Genomic DNA, 20,964 nt, shown 5'->3' on the forward strand with positions numbered 1-20,964 from the left:
CCACCTGGCCTGATTGGCTGGCCTTCTGCATTGCTGCTAGAGACCAGAGAGAAGATGCTTTGTGTGAGGGAGGTGGCTGGCTGTTTCCTGCCATGGAGGATGGGTTTTACAGGGCAGGAGGTTGAGATGGCATTTTAGAGATGTCTGGTTTTCTTTTTGTGCTCCACAAGAGCTGTAATGGCCGTCTCAGGTACTTCATCCTTTCTCTGGAATAGTGGTTCTCAACTGGGGTGATTTTGTCCCCCAGGGAGCATTGAATAATATCCGGAGACATTTTTGGTTGTTACAGCTTGGGGTGAGGGATGCTATTGGCATCTAGTGGGTGGAGGCCAGGGATGCTGCTAATAAGCATCCTGTGGTGCACAGCACAGGCCCCACCGCACAGAATGATCCAGCCCCAAAAGTCAGTAGTGCCGAGGTGGAGAGACATGGCATTGTATTCCCTCGTTTGGCTATCCCATGTTTTATTTATTGGACATCTGGATTGTTTCCAGTTTTTAGCTATTATAGACGTATGAACATTCTTGAATACAGGTCTTTTGGTAACATGCAGACACATTACTGAGTTGTAGGTTATCCATTCTGTTTTCCTATCGATTTGTGTATCCGCCCAGTATGCGAGAGTTGCAGGTGTTGGAAGCAGCCCAAGTGTCCATTGACAGATGAATGGATAAAGAAAATGTGGCATATATACACACAAAGGAATATTACTCAGCCTTAACTAGGAAGGCTGCCACACATCACAGGCTACAACCTGGATGAACCCTGTGCTATATCAGACACAAAAGGACAAGGCAGGATGACTCCACTTACACGAGGTATCTAGAGTACGCAAATTCACAAAAGCAAAGTAAAATGCTGGCTGCCAGGGGCTGGGCTCGATGGGTTTAGTGTCAGTTTTGCAAGATAAGCAAATTCTGGAGATCTGTTACACACGATGTAAATATAGTTAACACTGCTGAACTGTGCACTTAAAAATGGTTCAGTCGGGGCCGGCCCGGTGGCACAGTGGTTAAATTCGCACGTTCCGCTTCTCGGCGGCCCAGGGTTCGCGGGTTTGGATCCTGGGTGCGGACATGGCACCACTTGGCAAAAGCCATGCTGTGGTAGGCGTCCAAAGCATAAAATAGAGGAAGATGGGTATGGATGTTAGCTCAGGGCCAGTCTTCCTCAGCAAAAAGAGAAAGATTGGCAGTAGTTAGCTCAGGGCTCATCTTCCTCAAAAAAAAAAAAAAAAGTTGAGTAAATTTCATATTATGTGTATTTTTTTTTGCCATAACTTAAAAACAACAAGAGTTGCAGGTACTTGAGTCCTTGCCCAGCTCTTTTCCTTCCAGGTACTCTGTTGGCATGGTGGCAACTGTGCTCCTTTCCATCTCAGGCTGGTGGGCTGCTCTGAGCTGCTCTGCCCACTGGGCCAGAAAACTGCCTCTTCCCGCCAGGGTGCGCTCACTCAGGGGAGGAGAGGCGCCAGGAGTGTTAGGAGGTATGAGGGAAAGGAAATGTTAAAGGAAGCAGGGCTTGTGTAATTGTGGGAGAAGGTCTGCAGGGGACAGTCAGGGGATCCAGGACGGAAGGAGTGCCTCTGAGACGCTTCGCCAGCCAGCGTGGGGAGCTGACAGACAGTCACCTCTGAGAGCCACCCTCTGTAGACCTGAGCCAGGCATCTCCTGGAGAGGCCGCCATTGGTCGCAGGGCCCCAGTAGGAAGAAGAAGGGGATGGAGTGATGGAGTGAAGACAAGCTGGAGGCCCCAGAGCACCTCTTGATCTGTTCCTCGCCAGACGTGACTGTGATGTCACCTGTAGAGAATAGTGGCGGCTCCATCTCTCTTGCCTTCCATCCTTGGGCAGATTCTTTTGCCCAACCTAACAAACCACACAAAGGTGGAGATTCTGGAAAACATAGTTCTCCTTTTAACCAAGAGGACCGGGTACTATGCCTAAGGGATAACCCCCTGACCTGTGCATAGTGTATAGGTCCCTTCAAAGGTCCATCTGGGGAAATGCACCTCTTTCTTTTTTTCTCTTTGCTAGGTTGCAGATCCGCAGCATTTAAACCATGACACGTTTTCATGAGGTATTTGTGTCTTAGCCTGAGAATTTACCATTTAAACCATGTTTGCTTTTAATGGCGGAAATGTGGCTTGGTCTCTACATAATCCTCTTAGGCTAAATTTTTATTTTAAAATACCTCATTTATAAATTGCAACTTTCTGAACTTTAGAAGTTTTCTGTAATGCTGTAGTAGCTAGATAAGGGAAAAAGGAAACTTTAAATTAGGTTAAAGTAAACAATAAGAACATCTAGAATAACTGAGCTTTAGGTCCCCCCCCAAACAATCTTATATAAACGGACTTAGAGGGGCCGGCCTGGTGGCGCAGCGGTTAGGTGTGCGCGTTCCGCTTCAGTGGCCTGGGGTTCGCCAGTTTGGATCCCGGGTGTGGACATGGCACTGCTTGGCAAGCCATGCTGTGGTAGGCGTCCCACATATAAAGTAGAGGAAGATGGGCATGGGTGTTAGCTCAGGGCCAGTCTTCCTCAGAAGGAAGAGGAAGATTGGCAGCAGTTAGCTCAGGGCTAATCTTCCTCAAAAAAAAAAAAAAAAAAAAAGGACTTAGAAACCACTCCACCTAAGTAGCTTGGAGTATTGTAGATGAGGCAGTCTCCCTTCACCACTTCAGCTTCCAGTTTCCTCCTGTTAAAATCAAGGATGGGATCACTTGTCAGTAAACTGGAGAGCTGAAAGACAGCCTGAGTTGTACTCCCAATTTGGACACTAACAAGCTGTAACATAAATGAAATGACTTGTAAATATACTTGTACAATGCTTGAGAGTTTACAAAATATTTTCCTAATTGTCTCACTTTTATTCTCCTGAGAGTCCTGGGAGACACCCAACTCTTTTTTTTTTTTCATGATTTTTTTTTTTATTAAGATTATGATAGATTACAACCTTGTGACATTTCAGTTGTACATTATTGTTAGTAATGTTGTGGGTACACCACTTCACCCTTTGTGCCGTCCCCCCACCCCCCCCTTTTCCCTGGTAACCACCGATCGGTTCTCCATGTCTATATGTTAACTTCCACCTATAAGTGGGGTCATATAGAGTTCGTCTTTCTCTGTCTGGCTTATTTTGCTTAACATAATAACCTCAAGGTCTATCCATGTTGATGCGAATGGAACAATTTGGTCCTTTTTTATGGCTGAGTAGTATTCCATTGTGTATATATACCATATCTTCTATATCCAGTGGTCAGTTTCTGGGCATTTAGGTTGGTTCCATGTCTTGGCTATTGTGAATAATGCTGCGATGAACATAGGGGTGCATGGGATTCTTGGGATTGCTGATTTCAGGTTCTTAGGATAGATACCCAGTAGTGGGATAGCTGGGTCATAGGGTATTTCTATTTTTAACTTTTTGAGAAATTTCCATACTGTTTTCCATAGTGGCTGCACTAGTTTGCATTCCTACCAACAGTGTATGAGGGTTCCTTTTTCTCCACAACCTCTCCAACATTTGTCACTTTTGGTTTTGGATATTTTTGCCAATCTAACGGGTGTAAGGTGATATCTTAGTGTAGTTTTGATTTGCATTTCCCTGATGATTAGCGATGATGAACATCTTTTCATGTGTCTATTGGCCATACTTATATCTTCTTTGGAGAAATGTCTGTTCATGTCCTCTGCCCATTTTTTTGATCGGGTTGTTTGTTTTTTTGTTGTTAAGCTGTGTGAGTTCTTTGTATATTATGGATATTAATCCTTTGTTGGATAAGTAGCTTGTAAATATTTTTTCCCAATTAGTGGGCTGTTTTTTTGTTTCAATCCTGTTTTCCCTTGCTTTGAAGAAACTCTTTAGTCTGATGAAGTCCCATTTGTTTATTCTTTCTATTGTTTCCCTCATCTGAGGAGTTATAGTGTCCAAAAAGATTCTTTTGAAACTGATGTCAAAGAGTGTATTGCCTATATTCTCTTCTAGAAGACTTATTGTTTCAGGCCTAATCTTTAAGTCTTTGATCCATTTTGAGTTTATTTTTGTGAATGGTGAAAAAGAATGATCGATTTTCATTCTTTTACATGTGGCTGTCCAGTTTTCCCAACACCATTTGTTGAAGAGACTTTCTTTTCTCCATTGTAGGCCCTCAGCTCCTTTGTTGAAGATTAGCTGTCCATAGATGTGTGGTTTTATCTCTGGGCTTTCAATTCTGTTCCATTGATCTGTGGACCAGTTTTTCTACCAGTACCATGCTGTTTTGATCACTGTAGCTTTGTAGTATGTTTTGAAATCGGGGATTGTGATTCCACCGGCTTTGTTTTTCTTACTCAGGATTGTTTTAGCAATTCGCGGTCTTTTGTTGCCCCATATGAATTTTAGGATTCTTTGTTCAATTTCTGTAAAGAATGTCCTTGGGATTCTGATTGGGATAGTGTTGAATCTGTAGATTGCTTTAGGTAGTATGGACATTTTAACTATGTTTATTCTTCCAATCCATGTGCATGGAATGTCTTTCCATCTCTTTATGTCGTCGTCAGTTTCTTTCAAGAAAGTCTAAGACACCCAACTCTTAGCACCATTTCTTCAGGCCACAAAACCGAGACAAGGAAAAAATTAAGGGGCTTTCTCCAAATTGCGTAGTTAAGTGAGAGTTAGAGGCAAGATTTGAGTACTAGATTGTCCCTTATCTTTTCTTTTTTTTCTTTTTTAAAGATTTTATTTTTCATTTTTCTCCCCAAAGCCCCCCGGTATATAGTTGTGTATTTTTAGTTGTGGGCCCTTCTGGTTGTGGCATGTGGGACGCTGCCTCAGCATGGCCTGACGAGTGGTGCCATGTCCGCGCCCAGGATTCCAAGTGGGAGAACCCTGGGCTGTCGAAGCGGAGCGCGCGCACTTAACCACTCGGCCATGGGGCCGGCCCCTGTCCCTCATCTTTTTAAAACCTTCCCTGATACTTGGCCGGCCCTTCTCCACCTGCAGCCTAGGATTTCATTCTTCCCTCCCCCTGTGCTCCCGGGCCCCAGGCATGTCTCTTACTGCACTTGTCACGTGGAATTTCAATCCGTCAGAGTCCAGTTAGGAGCTAGAAACTGCATAGTCGATCTGAACAGGGACTGCTTCACGTAAAGCAGGACTCAGCAAACTGGCCAAATACTAGTACACCCCTTTGCTTACGTCTTGTCTGTCGGGCAAGGTTGAGCAGTTGCCATAGAGACCATATGGCCCCAAAAAGCCTAAAATGTTTACTATATGCCTCTTTATGGAAAAGGTTGCTGGCCCCTGATGTAAAGAGCCTATTACCTATTAACAGCTTATTACTGAGTAATTATTAACTAGTTAACTACTAGTACTATGGGAGAAAGAGACCCCTAAAGAATGTGAGAACAGCAGCTATAAGGAACAGATACTAGCTCCAGGACTGAGGCAGATTTCCTACTTAAGGAAGAGTGACATTTGGAACTGCCCCCCTCCAACTCCCCAGGCCGAGATTTGGATCTTGATGGAGTGCGTGTGACTGAAGCCCACTGGACAGTGGAGAAACTCACTGAGTGCCACAGGCCAGCTGGCAAGCAGGAAACTGCCCCCTGGGAAGCAGGCAGCTCACTGGGCAGCTGACTGGGGTGCTGGTGGAACTCCCTGGGCAGCTGGCTGGCATTCCATGGAACCTCCTGGGAAGCCACCCGAGGTGATGCTAGTAAAACTCACCTGGAAGCTGCCCACTAGAGTGCTAGTGGAACTTGCCAGGAAGCTGCCCATGGGGTTATTGCCACTGGGCATTCCATATGACTGCCATGTTCACAGGAGCAGACTGAGAGGAAAGCAGGCTGGAATTCAGATGGGAAGCCCTTTCCTCTTCCAGCGTCCTTCCAGTGCCCTCTAGTCACAGCACTTACCGTGGTATTAGCTGGTGAAGGAGAATGTTCATAGGGTCCTGCTCCAGTATCACAAACTAGGGCAATGAAGGGTGGGTTTGGAGTTGAGAGGCAATGTGTTGCTAACTGGCATAGTGTTGGACTAGCTTGTTTGCAAATCTTTCTCTTCCTGGATTGTAACTTCCCCTGACATGGGGTGGTGTTCAGAGAATGCTCCCTGAATGGTGCTCTCTAGAGACTGTCCCACAGGATCGGCCTATGTTCTCTGGAGTGCAGTGCTGACCTGATGATCAGGCCTCTGCGAAGCCCTGAGGCCCTAGATCTCCACCTGCCCCGGTGGAGAAGGAGGCACACACCTGGGCTTAATCCAGCCCCCAGGGAGGCCGTGGACCCTTGGCTCAGAATGAACATTCCTCCTTTGGTTCCCTGTCCAGCTGGCCTGGATCCTGAGCTGCCACTCCCCACTGCCTGGTGCAAATTCTCTTCCCTTCCCGTTTCTCATAATCGCTCCTTGAGCAGTCAGCCCCTTTTCCATTTCAACTTCTGGTTGCTGATTGCAGCCTCCAAATCTTGTCCTCATCTTCTGGCAGAGTCTTGCCTTAACGGCTTTGGTGGCCACATACCCCCCTTTGCACAACGCTCATCTCCCAGCCATCGTTTCTCTTTCACACATCTCATTGGCCTGGCTCTGTCCACTACCCATTCTCTTTCCGCTGGTCTGGCGCTGTCCCCTTGTCCAGGCCACATCTGCCTTTCTTTGTGTTAAGGCCTCGTGATCCCAACCTCATTTTAGGGAGGGCCGAAAGGAATGTTTAGAATCGTCAGAGCAGACCCTTAGGTTCCTAAGTACTGGACCAAATACCGACTTGCTCATCTGGGTCCAAAGCATATGAGGGGGGTTTTGGTTTATTTTGCAAGATTTTTTTGGTCAACCATGAGGAAAGGAATTTTTCCTAATTGAGATTTTATGGGTTGTTTTGAGGATCAGTACACAGACATTTAAATTTGTGCACAGTTTTTAACATGTACGAAGATCTAGAAAACCACATAGGCCTGATTCTTTTTTTTTTTTTTTAAGGAAGACTAGCCCTGAGCTAACATCTGCTAATCCTCCTCTTCTTGTGGAGGAACACTGGCTCTGCGCTAACATCCGTACCCATCTCCCTCTACTTTATATGTGGGACGCCCACAGCAGCATGGCTTGCCAAGTGGTGCCATGTCCGCACCCAGTATCTGAACCAGCGAACCCTGGGCTGCCAAAGCGGAACGTGCACACTTAACCGCTGCACCACTGGGCCAGCCCCTTTTCTGAACAGTTATTTCAGTGACTTTCCAGCTCAAAATGTGAAGTAGCTGTTATGTCACGAGTCCCACTCATTTACAATTTAGTATCATAAAGACTACATGCTCAAATTTTCGGTTTTTCCTGGAACATTAACAAAATTATTAGGGAAATGACTGTTGTGACCAGGGACGGGGAGAGCCAAGGTCAAGGAGTGGTTTTCTTTAGGAAACATTGCTACTGAAAAATAACATGGGCATAGAAGCAGTTTTAAATGTTCAAGACATATTAAACGTAGGACTGTGACTTCCAGTTGCCATTTAGTATGCTTTGTATTGTCAGGTATGAAAACTATGCCCCTGTGGCATGTTAAGCTGACACTCAAGACAGGCAGAGCCTCCTGGAAGTCAATATCCCACTGTTTTCTGGCTGTACCAAAAAATAAACAGCAAATGATTTCACTGTGCGTTTACACTTCACAAGTGGGATGCAGTGGGATTCCCTCCTTAAACGTATTTCTAGAGCTACTACAAAACTTGCATTTGCAAAGTAGTTGATGAACTCTTCCTCTGGGTTGTACAAGAAGGGAGGCCGGCCCGCTGATAAGACCTGGTGCGTGATGTTAATCAGACTTGGCTGCCTTCTCTGCTGCTTCCTGAGAGGCTGGACTCTCCTCAGTTTCAGTTGCTCCGTTTTCTGCAGGTAGACCTTCTTTCGTTTCTTGATTAGCTGCTCCGCCCTGTTTTCCCTTTGTACTTTTTTGTCTGAAGACTTATCCTATCCTGCTGCCTTTTTCTTTCATTTCCGCTTTTGCACAAGCAGGTTTAGCTGACAACTCGCTGGTCTCCTCTGGCTGCCCCCCCGCCCCCACCCGTGAGAGCCTTCCCGAAGCCGGGCTGTGTAGGTTCCCTGCTCCTCCCTCCATGGGGGCCAGTAATTATTACAGTCCACTCTCTGTACCTGCAGGTTCCACATCGCGGATTCAACCAACTGTGGATCAAAAGGCCTATGATGGTTGCACCTGTACTGAACATGTACAGGCTTTTTTCTTTCGTTATCCCCTAAACAATACAGTGTAACTACTACTTACAGAGTATTAAGTATTATAAGTAGTCTAGAGTCAAATTAAAGTATACAGGAGGATGTGCGAAGATTATATGCAAATACTAAGCCGTTGTATATGAGGGACTTGAGCATCCGGGTATGTAGTTTGGTATCCCTGGGGGTCCTGGAACCAGTCCACCTTGGATAGGGACGGACAACTGTGTTTGTTAAAAGCCTCAACACGTTTGGGGGGAGGTTTTCGATTTTCGATAGGCTTCTGTTACCAGAGATGCATTCTCGGATTATTTCACAGTTTGATACTTTCCTGCATGAGTCAGGTTTCCTTTCTGAAGCAACTGAGCTCCAGGAGAGTGAGTAAAATAGGCAGACTAAGGAGGTAAGCTCGGTGATTGTCCCATCTCACAAAGGGCATTGCTGTGTCATGCAGTTATTGTGGGGAAGGTGAAACTTTCTTGAGATAGTCGTGACTGATCAAATGCAGGTGTGATTCACGGCCTTTGAAATATGATAGTGAACTTAGTTTTCTTCCTCCTTTCATTGTGCTCGCTCTGGTCAGTGTGACTTTCCACATCACTCAAGCTCAACGTCTTGTCTTGACCTCTTCCCTTTTGCCCTTCCCATCCGTCATGATTGAATTGTTAGTTCACAACTTCCAGAGCCCTTGGTCACGTTGGCTTTCTCTTCTCTGTTGGTTTGAGCCCTTGTTTCTGTCCAACACAAAGCCGGACTAGGTACCCAACAGGATCCTCTTCCTTGCCATTTTGTTCTTAGGCAGAAGAAATTCATTTTATGTATACCCATAAGATTAATCTTCCAGAAGTATTTGCCTGAATAATAAGGTCACTCCCTACTTCCCCGTCTGCCTTCTCTGGGCCCCCACTGCATACAGGATGTGGTCCAAATTCTGATTCAAGGTCAGGTTCCTCATCTTCCCCTTTCTGCCCTTATCTTTAAACACTCCCCTGTGAGAGAGCTTTACGCCCTGCCAGGCTGACATTCCTCAGACACGCCTGGGCTTCCTGCCTCTGTGCCTGCCTGTCTTCACGTCAAAACCCCCCTTTGGAATGTCCTCCCCCATCTGCGCTCGTTTCTCATTGCTGTTTGCGGCCCTTTCTATTCATGAAACGTTTTCGTCTCCACCCCAGACAGAGGTGAGCATGGCCCCTCACACTCCCACTGCACTGGACGCACTTCCTTTCAGTGTCAGTCTGGTCCCCTAGTAGAATAAAGATTCTTTTGCCTTTGTGGGTCTTCATTCTTGATCATCTAGTAACATCCATTCAATGAAGTATGAAAACTGTTCCAAAAAGACTTTCATTAACTGTTTTTTTCCCTCCTGTTTCCAGGGAAAATATTTCCATAAGAACAATAAGGCATTCTGCACATTGTGGGACATCTAATTGGGGCTGTAAGAGTGAGTTTTCCAAACAAAATGCCAATTAATCACTCAAGCTGGAATATTTGGCCTGGGATGTGAACTTGGGGCTTTCATTCTGGGAGTGCAGAGAGCGTGGCACATGGGACCAGCATCATGGGTGTGGAATGATCACCTGCCTTTCTGCGGAGGACTTTCCTGAGTTGGAGCAAGTGAGCCCAAGAATTTTCCCTGACTGCTGTAGGACAGCACTGCCCTGCTCGTGGTGCCTGCATTCTGCAGATGTTAGGCGGTTGCCTCTACTAGTTACAATGCCAAGGACTGTCTTTATTTTGTGATGCATGGGACTGGGGCAAAATGAGCATCAGGGTCTGTAATGCGTGAGACACTATGAAATGCTGGCAGGCAGAGGCATTATCCTCTGAAGCCAGTGCCAACTTTAGGTTTGTTCTTCACCAAGTTCAAGCCTAATTAATTCTACCTAATGTGAGAAGTTTAGGGTAAAAAGTATAGAGTGGAGGTTTTCAGAGCTGCTTTTTCGTTTATGACCACTTTCCCCAGAAGCACAATAAATATCAAAGAGATACTTTCTCTTGGCAGGGAAGTCAAGGGGAAAAAACCCCCAGCTACTTTATTTCCCAAACCCAGAGCCATTTTTGCTGGGAACTGTAGGCGGAGTGTGGTTTAGGGCGAGGCTGTGAATCCTTCGGAATGTGGTCTCCATTTGTAGAGGAGGAGCTGTGGGAGTCTTTAGAGATGAGAAGAAGAAACAGCCTTCACGGTGAAGTCGGAGAGTAACGGCAGTGCTCCATGAGAGTCTTGCAGAACTCATTCATACAAGGGTTTGTGAGGAGACTGAAAAATCCGCTGGGTCGTGGCTGGTGTGTCACCTCCAGGACATGGCTGCCTTCAGACAGTGTCCGAAGACCCTGCAAATCGTTAGTCATAGTAGTTTTGCCTAAAGATTTTCTTGTCCTACTTGATTTCAGAGGTGTCAGTGTAGGGAGAAGGACACGTATGCTCAGTCTTGTCCTGGGTCAGGATCATTGTCTTCTTTTTTAGATACTGAGGAATGCATAACTTTCATTATGGTAAAATATGCATAACATAAAATCTAGCATTTTCGCCACTTTTCTGATTCACTGGCATTATGTACATTCACATTGTTGTGCAACTATCATCTCTGTCCATTTTCAGAACTTTTTCGTTTTCCCAAACTGAAACTCTGTTCCCTTTAAACACTAGTCCCCCATACCCCCTCCCCCCACTGCTGCTAACCTTTGTTTTACTTCCTGTCTCTGTGAATTTGCCTGTTCTTGGCACCTCATATAAGTGGACTCATACAGTATTTGTCTTGTTTTGACTGGCTTATGTCACTCAGCAGAGTGTCCTCAAGGTTCATCCGTGTTGTAGCATGTGTCAGCATGTCTGTCCTTTATCAGGCTGAGTAATATTCCGTTGTGTGTTTATACCATACTTTATGTATCCATTCATGTGTTGATGGATATTTCAATTGTCTCCACCTGGAATGCATACCTGTTTAAAGGCAAAAACAAAATAAGATTCTGTCCTTAGAATTTTCTTCTGTTGCTATTTATCCTGAATAAGGCCAGTTGTAGACAATTTCAGCTAAAAATTGTTAGGAACTGATTTGTTACACCTAAGCTAAGCTTTGAGTTGAAAGTTTGTCATATTAGACTTAAAAAAAATACATTACTGTCTATAATCAGTAGTGTCTGCATTACAGGTAAGGTATGTTATCCACTGTAAGTACAAGGAAATGAGGAGAGAGATCAGAATTCTTAGAGCCTGGGGTTTGTAACCATGGAACACACATGGGTACAAAAGATTTCTGAGGGCTCTGAACCCCGTGGCGTTCCCAACAGTCAAAAAAAGGTTACTAAAGACAGCGAGTCTGAGAAGAAAAGATGTGCCCCCGGATGTCAGGATGTCAGAACGGCCTTGGAATCCCTGGGCCCCTGGAGTTCTGAAAAGCCTGTCTATATAGTTTGCCTCCTTATGCACTTCCCATTCTCACTCTTGGGGCTCTAAGGCTTCCCACACGGCCTCGATGCCCTCCTTTGGTTCAGTGGGGGAACAGGAATGGACTGAGTCAGCCACATCACCGGTTAGGGTGCACAGATGTGCGTGGATAGTTCAGCTGCAGCAGTTGGCAGTGCCCTGTTGATGCGATGCTTCCTTTCCCTCCTCTCCTCTCGGTCCTCCCAAGGTGCTGCCTGGAGCAAGAGCCCTTCCTCTGTTCAGACACACGCCAGGGCTGCCTCTGCCCGGAGGCCACTCCATGTCAGGTACCCTGTGCCTGTCCGTTTTGACGCCTTTAGTCGTGTGTCAGCTCCCCTCATGGTATCTGTCCCCTTCTCCAAAATCTGCACTCCTTCAAAGGCCGCATCAAGTGCCCCAGGCTCTGGGAAAAGCTTCCTTGAGCATCCACCCGAAGGAGAGCTAACAGTCCCAGTCCTCCGGCACTTAATTGCCTTATTCTTGTGCCCCTCGTATCTTCTACACCGCCACTCAAAGCATGGTCCCACCTCCTGGGGGCTTGTTACAAAGGTCTTAGAGATGCAGAAGCTCAGGCCCCACCGTGGAGCTGCGGAGCCAGCCTCTGCATGGTAACAAAGCCCTAAGTGATTTGTCGGCACCTGCCAGTGTGAGAAGGGCTGGTCTACAAACGTAGAAATGCCTTCAAGGTAGGAACTACATCTTCCAAGACCTACCCTCTCCCCAAGGTATCTGACGTGGTGTTTCGTGCACAGTACTCGCTCAACGGATATTTACTGAGAGAATAAATATAAATCCCCTACTCATGCGTATGGCGATGTTTTTTGCCCTCACATCAATGCATTTAACTAGTGGTATTTAGGTAGAAGTTACTAGGTGGAGACCTGAGGTGTAGCAATAGTCAGATGGTTACTCTCTGTGCAGTCTGACTTTCTATATTCTAGATTTTACCTTCAAAAATGATACACCCAGTGCTGTGGTGGGGTGGGAGGACATAAACAATCTAGACCCTCTTTGAATGACTGCCACCTGTCTTGGGAGTCTGCAGTCCTTGTTTGGGGGCCGGGTGCTGCTCTCCACCTCACCCACCATGGAGCTGCTGGTTCCGGTAGTGCCCCTGAGTGGTCCAGCTGGTGGGCCTCGCCTGGGGGCTTATGCTCACGCTGCCAGGGTCGCCCCCCCTCCTCGTTAGCTGTGTACTTTGCTTGTGTTGGCTTCTGTGACACTCACTCACTCTTTCTCCTCTCTCCTGTGCTTTCAGCCAACCCGTCCTCCACCAGACCCCGAATGTTGAGGGCCCAGGGTTCTGTCCTCTGTGGTCATCTGTCCACGGGCATTTTTTCTGTCTAGGTGGCCTCCTTACCTCCTCCAGTCTTTAAATACTCTCTGCTGCTGGTCACTCCATGTGTAGGCCACCTTTCCCTGGGCACCCTTCTCCCACAGCCAGCTGCCCACTGGACCCTGCACCTGGATGGCCCCTGGCCTCTCACACAGGACATGTCAAAACCTAAGCTCTTCACCATGTGTCACCTACACCTTGTCTATACGTGGCCGAGTGTGTCATGTTGGGCAGTTGGAAACTTATTTACAACCTATTATGATGTTGGGATAAAATCGTCTGGACTTTTGGAATCAGTTGTTAATGAATTGCTTTGTATTTGTTGGGAGTGGTCGTTTAGTTCATGGTGTTGACTTGCAATGAATAATTGCTTTATTTACTTAAGAGTTCAGCTGTCCTCGGCTCTAGGCGGAGATTTTAGGACACTATCCTGCGGTTTCAGAACCGCGGCACTGATATGCTTGTAACCATTTGTTTTTTTTGCTAGTTTTCCTAGCAGTTTGCAAAGACAATTAGTGACTTTTTGGTGTAAAACAGGAGTTGGCAAACTTTTTTTGTAACAAGCCAAGTAGTAAATGTTTTTGGTTTTGAAGGCCACACTACTCAGTTGTCTCCTGTAGCATTATGTAAACAAGTGGGTGTGGTTGTATTCCAGTAAAATTTTATTTACCAAAAAAAAAAAAAAAAAAAAAGACAGCTGGCTGGGTTTTGCTCATGGGCCATGGTTTGCCAAGCATTAGTACAGAAAACAGACAGACTGGGCTCATTGATGCTGAGTTGGATTGTTACTGTATAGGAAAAACTAGGGTAAAAATTTAAAGATCAAGATTTCTCAGGATAAAAGTTATAAAATGGATAATATTCAAGCTTTTAAGGAGTCACTTAATACACATTCATGTATATTGAATACACATTCATGTATACTACTTGGTTTAGCACCAAGTAGTAAATATCTTAATATACACAGCATGGTATAATAATTTAATGAAGATGATAATGAAAGAAATCAGATAATCACAAGTGTTACCAAGGATGTGGAGAAATTGGAACCTTCGTACACAGATGGTGGCATGTAAAATGGTGCAACTGCTTTAGAAAATAGTCTGTCAGTTCCTCAAAATATTCACCATAGTTACCATATGACCCAACAATTCTGCTCCTAGGTATGTACCCAAGAGCAGTGAAGACAAAGGCGCACACAGAAACTTGTACACCAGGGTTCATAACAGCATAATAGCCAAAAAGTAAAAACAACTCAAATATCCATCAACTGATGAATGGATAAATGAAATGTGGCCTATCCATACAATGGAGTATTATTCAGTCATTAAAAGGAATGAAGGGGGCCGGCCCCATGGCCGAGTGGTTAATTTGAGTGCTCTGCTTCGGTGGCCCAAGGTTTCGCCAGTTTGGATCCTGGGCGTAGACATGGTGCCACTCATCAGGCCATGCTGAGGCGGCATCCCACATAACACAACCAGAGGCACTCACAACTAGAACATACAACTATGTACTGGGGGGCTTTGGGGAGAAGAAGAATTTAAAAAAAATGAAGAACTGACACACGCTACAGCATGGATGAACCTTGAAAACATTATGCTAAGTGAAAGACGTCAGACCCAAAAGCCCACCCAGTCTGTGAGTCTACATATATGAGGTGTCAAGAATAAGCAAATCATAGAGACAAAGTAGATTTGTGGTTGCCAGGGACTGGGAGGATCAGGAAGGGACTGCTAATGGGCACAAGGTTTCTTCTGGGGTTGGGGAAATGACCTAAAACTGATGATGGTGATGGTTGCACAACTCTGTGAAGGTACTGAAAAGCCATTCACTTGTGTATTTATACGGGTGAATTATGTGGTGGTTGAGTTATATCTCAGTAAAGCTGTTACAAGAATAGTTTAACTAGGTACGAGATTAATATATGAGAAATAATTAGTGAAATGAAAATGATCCATCATTATCATTTAGATACAGGAAAATAAATCGATATCTTCGGATCCACTGTTTTTGGTTGTGTGTGTTCCTGAGCGTCCCATGCACTCTCCCATTCCCTTGGAGGATTGGAGCCCAGTCCTGGCAGAGGCAGAGCAGGGTTGAGGGGTGCACTCCTGTCCCCCACGTGGGAATCAGGGCAGCCTCTGGGGCCCAGATGGGTCCTTTTACTCTTGGGTAATCCAGAGGCCAGTCATAGAACCTGTGGGTGGCATGTGTCGTGGGCATGTTGTATTCTTGGCCAAGTTCTGGGGACTGTACTTTGCTCATTCTGGAGGCTCATGGGACGTGCTTCTTTGTTGCAGATTGAAGAAGGAAGTAAAGCTGCGGCGGTGGACAAGTTACTGGCTGGAGACGAGATCGTTGGCATCAACGACATTGGTCTCTCAGGGTTTAGACAGGAAGCGATTTGCCTGGTGAAGGGGTCCCATAAGACCTTGAAGCTGGTAGTAAAAAGGTAAGACTTGTGTGTCGTGCTGTGTTTACCAAGACACACAGAAGTGAGTAGAACAGCAAAATGTGACGTCTGGTGTCTTACCTGTATCATTTCTGGCAGCACTGATTTGGACGTGTGTGTGTGTGTGTGTGTGTGTGTGTGTGTGTACACATGTGCATGTAATCATGTGGAATTATCTCTCTTGGCAGCACTGATTTGGACGTGTGTGTGTGTGTGTATGCACACATGTGCATGTAATCATGTGGAATTATCTCTCTTGGCCAGGAGTGAAATGTGTGTGTGCGTGCATGCATATAGAATTATATCTCTTGGCCAAGGATGAATACAGCATCAAAAATTTAAAAGATTCATTCTTATAGTACTACTAATTGTTGACTTTGATTTAAGTGAACTTTGAATACTCATATCTTTCCTTTGGCACTACGTAGATTATTCTCTTGGCAGAGAGAAAACTGTGCTCATGTTCCAAATGGAGTGAAATATCATTGCATGTTGTTTACACCAGGTGGCAGGCTCTTGCTTTTTTGGTTTTTATGCTAAGATGGTGTCACTGCACATACACTTAGAAGTCTGCAATCAGGTGTTTCTAGTGCTGTGCTGAGGCCTGAGGGGAACGAGCTGCCTGTTCCTAGAAATTAGATTGCCGATAGGAGTTGGGATGATTCGAAGAGGAGAGAAAGCAGAACTAGGCACGTGATGCTTTTAGACACAGAAACTAGGACAGTACCCCTGGACATCAGAAAGGTATTTGTGATTTGTTATTTTCATATAGAAGTAATTTTGTAGTTAGATAATTCACAGTAAAATGTTATGTCCTGTCCGCTGTAAAAGTGACATGTCCGTTTTAGCAGAATCGGTGTAATCTTTCCAAGGTTGGCTGTAAATTTTTAAAAATAGACTCAAGCAGTTGCTTCAATTTTTAGCACAGACTTTAAGACATAGCCCCAAAGGACTTTATTTTTTTGACCAAAACAGTATCCAAGGAGGAGATTCAGAAATGAGGAAGGAAAACTTCATTCTTTACCATGTTAATTTAGCAACCTCGTTTCTAAGTGGTATAGGCTGTCCTCCTTGTAAATCAGAAAAATGCAAACTCAGAATGGCAGTTTTGGAGCCCTTTGGGGAGGATGAGATGTGAGAGGTGCTGTCACATTGTATGATTATTCCCTTGTGGTCACCTTATCAACCCTCCTAGGGCACCCAGGATGTGTGTTCTCACGGGATTCAGTTAGACTTAGGCCACTGATGGTGATGGTAAGGGAAGCTTGATCCGCAGGGGTAAGACAGGAGTTATAGACCATCTCTGGGAATCATCACCCAGCCCCCAGGCTGATTAGGGTTCTTCTCTTCTTGTGTCTCTCATATTGTCTCTGTGGTAGGGCTGCCAGAGCCCCCAAAACACTGGGCTGGCTCGTTGGCTTACCGCCCGTCTGTGGGGTAAGCACCAGCTTAGTGAATGCTGCCAGCGAACTCTCTCTCACCCGGGCCTGCTTAGTGTAGTGCCTGGTGCACAAGGGACAATGAGGGGTTTGGGTTTATTGAATCAAGTTGACTTGAACTGCATCTGGATGGGCATCACTGGAAGATCTCATGAGGATGCTGACACTGAGGTGCTCATTCATAAAATAGCCACCCAGCCCTGGGGAGGCAGCAGCAAATAAAACAGAGCCGTTGTCATGTGCTGGGGGAGAGAATCAGGGTGCAAGAATATGTTCACCGGCTGCATCTAACAAGGTGAAATGAAATGTGGGTCAAAATCAGGTCTTCTAGGGTCCAAAAAGCAGATATATAGTAACAAAGCTGGTTTAGCAGTAACAGATGTAAGGAAGGGAATTTGTACCCCAGTAGAAAGTTGGATGAAAGGCACAAATAGGCAGTTCCTAAAATGAGAAGTGCAAATAGGAAACAAGCATATTGTTAAACAAGATGTTTAAGTAGGACCTGCAAGCTTATTTAAAAGTGAGACACTAGGTTTTGACTGTCAAGTTGGCAAAGATCTAATAGAAGAGCAGTGCCCATTGTGGGTGAGACTGTGAGAAATAAGCACTTACTTGTTCTAATGCTGATTAGACTGGGAATCAGACAGCTTTTCTGGTGAGTAGTTTGGCAACATGTTTCAGAAGGCTTATCTTGGACCCAGATTTCATTTCTGGGATCCTAGATGCTCAGCAGAGGGAAGTTACTGAAATGGGTTAGGGACCCTCCTTACTGTAGAGGGATGCCATTAAGAATGATGTCAGCCTTTACTGATGTGGAGAGAGGCCCCACGGAGTCCAGTTGAGGGGAACACACGAAAGCAGTTAGAGAATTGTGTGTGTCCCATTTTCTAAAAAAAAAGTTTTCGTTTTTAATTGTGGTAAAATACACATAACACAAAATTTACCATCTTAACCATTTTTAAGTGTATGGTTCAGTAGTGCATTAACTTTTATAACAAAAATATATCGAGCTTGTTGTGTTTTTAAAGAGGAGAAGCCTTTGGGGTTCAGTGTGCCTGTGTTCATAGGAGTCAGCAGGAGGTTTGCTCCACAGGAAGCGGTCAGCTGTGGCATCAGGTTCTGTTCTGGGCAGTTCCCCAAAGGAGGTTTGTTTATTGCACTGTGATCAAGGCAAAGAGAATGACCCTAAGGGGGCGGGTGTTGAAATGCTGGCTGTAATTTACTCTAACGCTAACTTTTAATTCTGTATTTATTTAGTTCTTAAAGTAATACACAGGCATGGTGAAACATCCGTGTTCAAAAGAGAATTGGGTGGAATATGTAAACCTCCCCCCTCACCCCCATTTTGCCTCTTCAGAGAGCAGCTTTGCCACTACTAATATCTGGGGTTTCCTTTAAGACATGTATTCGTGCTTGTGTATTTACGTGTATATCTATGGAGATTGTTCCATGTTGAGTGCACTGAGGTCTGACTCATGATTTCTCTTAACAACCCCATGATGTTCCACAGTCTGGATGCTCCACTGTTTAACAGATCCTCTGTGGGTGGACATTTATGGTGCTTCCAGTGAGTTCCTGTAACAGATAGTGCTGCAGTACAATGTCTTAGTACCCAAATCTGCATACGTGTGCCTATAGATCATTAGGATAAATGCCTAGCATGGGAGATTTTTGTTTGTTTTGTTTTGTTTTGCTGGGAAAGATTTGCCCTGAGCTAACATCTGTTGCCATCTTCCCCTCTCTCTTTTTTCCCCCCTCTCCAAAGCCCCAGTACATAGTTGTATATTGTAGTTGTAAGTCCTTCTAGTTCTTCTATGTGAGCCACCACCACAGCATGGCTACTGACAGACGAATTGTGTGGTTCTGCACCCAGGAACCAAATCCAGGGCACCGAAGTGGAGTGCACCGAACCTTAACCACTAGGCCATCAGGGCTGGCTCCAGCATGGGAGTTTTTGAGTCGGAAGGTTTGTGCATTGTGGACTTTAGACACCTCCACATTTCTCAGACCACTTGTTTTTCCACATCATTTCTAGCAGAGGGTATTTTCAGGGTTTTTTTTTTGTTTTTTTTCTTTGTGACTATGATAGGTAGAAAATGGTTCTATTGTTTAAATGAACATTTCTGTCATTATGAGTGAAGCTGGGCATCATTCCATGTGTTTAGAAGCTTTCTTTTGAACTAGAGGAGTGTATTTAAAGATATAGACAGACAGTCTGAATTCTTTTCAAAGCAAAGCATCTGTGCCACGTGAGAGCTGGTCAGTAGAAGGAAAGAGAGGCCATGGGGGCCTGCTAGCTGATTGGGCATCTAAAGAACTCTCGAGAAAAGGGATCAAATGTTTGCCCCGAAGGATTGATGGGAGCCACTGTGTAGAATCCTGTTTTTTTTGGTGAGGAACATTGGCCCTGAGTTGACATCTATGCCATCCTTCTCTATTTTGTATGTGGGATGCCACCACAGCATGGCCTGATGAGCGATGTATAAGTCCTTTGCCCAGGATGCAAACTTGCAAACCCTGGGCCACAGAAATGGAGTGCGCAAACTTAACCACTATGCCATTGGGCAGGACCCCCAGTTTCCTTTAAATGAGTGATACACAGAATGATTGGTTTATATAGAATTGAATGTTTTAAGTATTATGTATATAACAAGGTATAAATGCAAACCAAGCAATTTGTTCAAACATTTTTTTCAAACATACTTTTGATAACATGTTTAAAAGTTTTTAAAAATAATTTTCTATTAATTTTTAATACTGTATGTAAGTGTTATTTTTGACTATTAGAAAAAGTCTGAAATGGTGCTTTGTTTAGAAATGTGAAGGAGGGGCCTGCTCAGTGGCACAGTGGTTAAGTGCACACGTTCCACTTTGGCGGCCCGGGGTTCACCGGTTCAGATCCCGGGTGTGGACATGACACCACTTGGCAAGCCATGCTGTGGTAGGCATCCCACGTATAAAGTAGAGGAAGATGGGTACGGATGTTAGCTCAGGGCCAGTCTTCCTCAGCAAAAAGAGGAGGATTGGCAGCAGATGTTAGCTCAGGGCTCATCTTTCCCCCCAAAAAAGAAAAGAAATGTGAATGAAATTTTCCAAACTGGTTGGTTAATATTAGGATCTGTTGCTGTCATCTAGCACATGGTGAATTACTGCTGTAATCCTGAAGATGCTTATAATAAGGACCTCTAAAATTCCAAACTCTCTATCATTTTCCTTATTACAAAGGTGCCAACCAATGAAATGCTTTTAAAATGATTTTTCTTACATCAATAACATGTACTCTTCTCTAAATTTTTTTTTTGAGAAAGATTAGCCCTCAGCTAACTACTGCCAGTCCTCCTCTTTTTGCTGAGGAAGACTGGCCCTGAGCTAACATCCGTGCCCATCTTCTTCCACTTTATATGTGGGACGCCTACCACAGCATAGCTTTTGCCAAGTGGTACCATGTCGGCACCCGGGAACTGAACCGGCGAACCTCTGGCCCCTGAGAAGCGGAACGTGCGAACTTAACTGCTGTGCCACCGGGCTGGCCCCTTCTTCTCCAAATTTAAATGTCTGCTCAAAGCTCACCATTCTCCTTTCTCTTTCCCCAGGTGTCCACTAGTCTGACCTCTGTCTCATAGATTAGTTAGCATTTTCTAGCATTTTATGAAGAGCTGCAAAATGGATCGTATACTCTTAGGAAAAAGTAGCTAGTTTATAAAAAGGCACTCTTTAAATAATTCATAGGCTGAGCCACAAACACACAAATATCACATGTTGCCCTACCTGAGCTCGTGGCCAAATGATCGATTAGCTTGCTCAACCCTTGTTTAACATGATTCAGCTACCACCTGCCCACCCCAGGCTTCCTAAGAAAGGGTGGCTTTTCTGACAAAGACTTACATCGGGTTAGGGTCCCGACGGCGAGAGTGGCCAGCGCAGGTTCGGTTGTTCCAGGAGGTCATGAGGAATGGGGGCTGTATGCACCTCAACGTGTGATACGTACTCCTGGTTTTGTAAACAAAATGGGAATAGTGGTCCACATACTATCTCCCTCCCACTAGCGACAGCTGCTGTGTGTCTTTTATTGCAGAGGCTTGTTTTATTTCAGTGTGTGTGGTGAGCAGGGGACCGAGCAG

The 20,964-nt window shown here is 45.1% G+C and overlaps 1 protein-coding gene across 5 annotated transcripts in view; it reads left to right on the forward strand.

Moving 5' to 3' along the window:
* SHROOM2 (shroom family member 2) overlaps nt 1–20,964 on the forward strand; it is a 128,624-nt gene that overhangs the window by 47,995 nt on the left and 59,665 nt on the right. For all 5 annotated transcript variants that reach the window (XM_070604938.1, XM_070604933.1, XM_070604935.1 and 2 more), the window contains exon 2: nt 15,253–15,404. In XM_070604938.1, the coding sequence (XP_070461039.1) occupies nt 15,253–15,404 (152 nt within the window). The remainder of the gene's footprint in view (nt 1–15,252; nt 15,405–20,964) is intronic.

This window comes from Equus przewalskii, chromosome X (assembly GCF_037783145.1).
Source record: "Equus przewalskii isolate Varuska chromosome X, EquPr2, whole genome shotgun sequence".
Taxonomy (NCBI): Eukaryota; Metazoa; Chordata; class Mammalia; order Perissodactyla; family Equidae; genus Equus; species Equus przewalskii.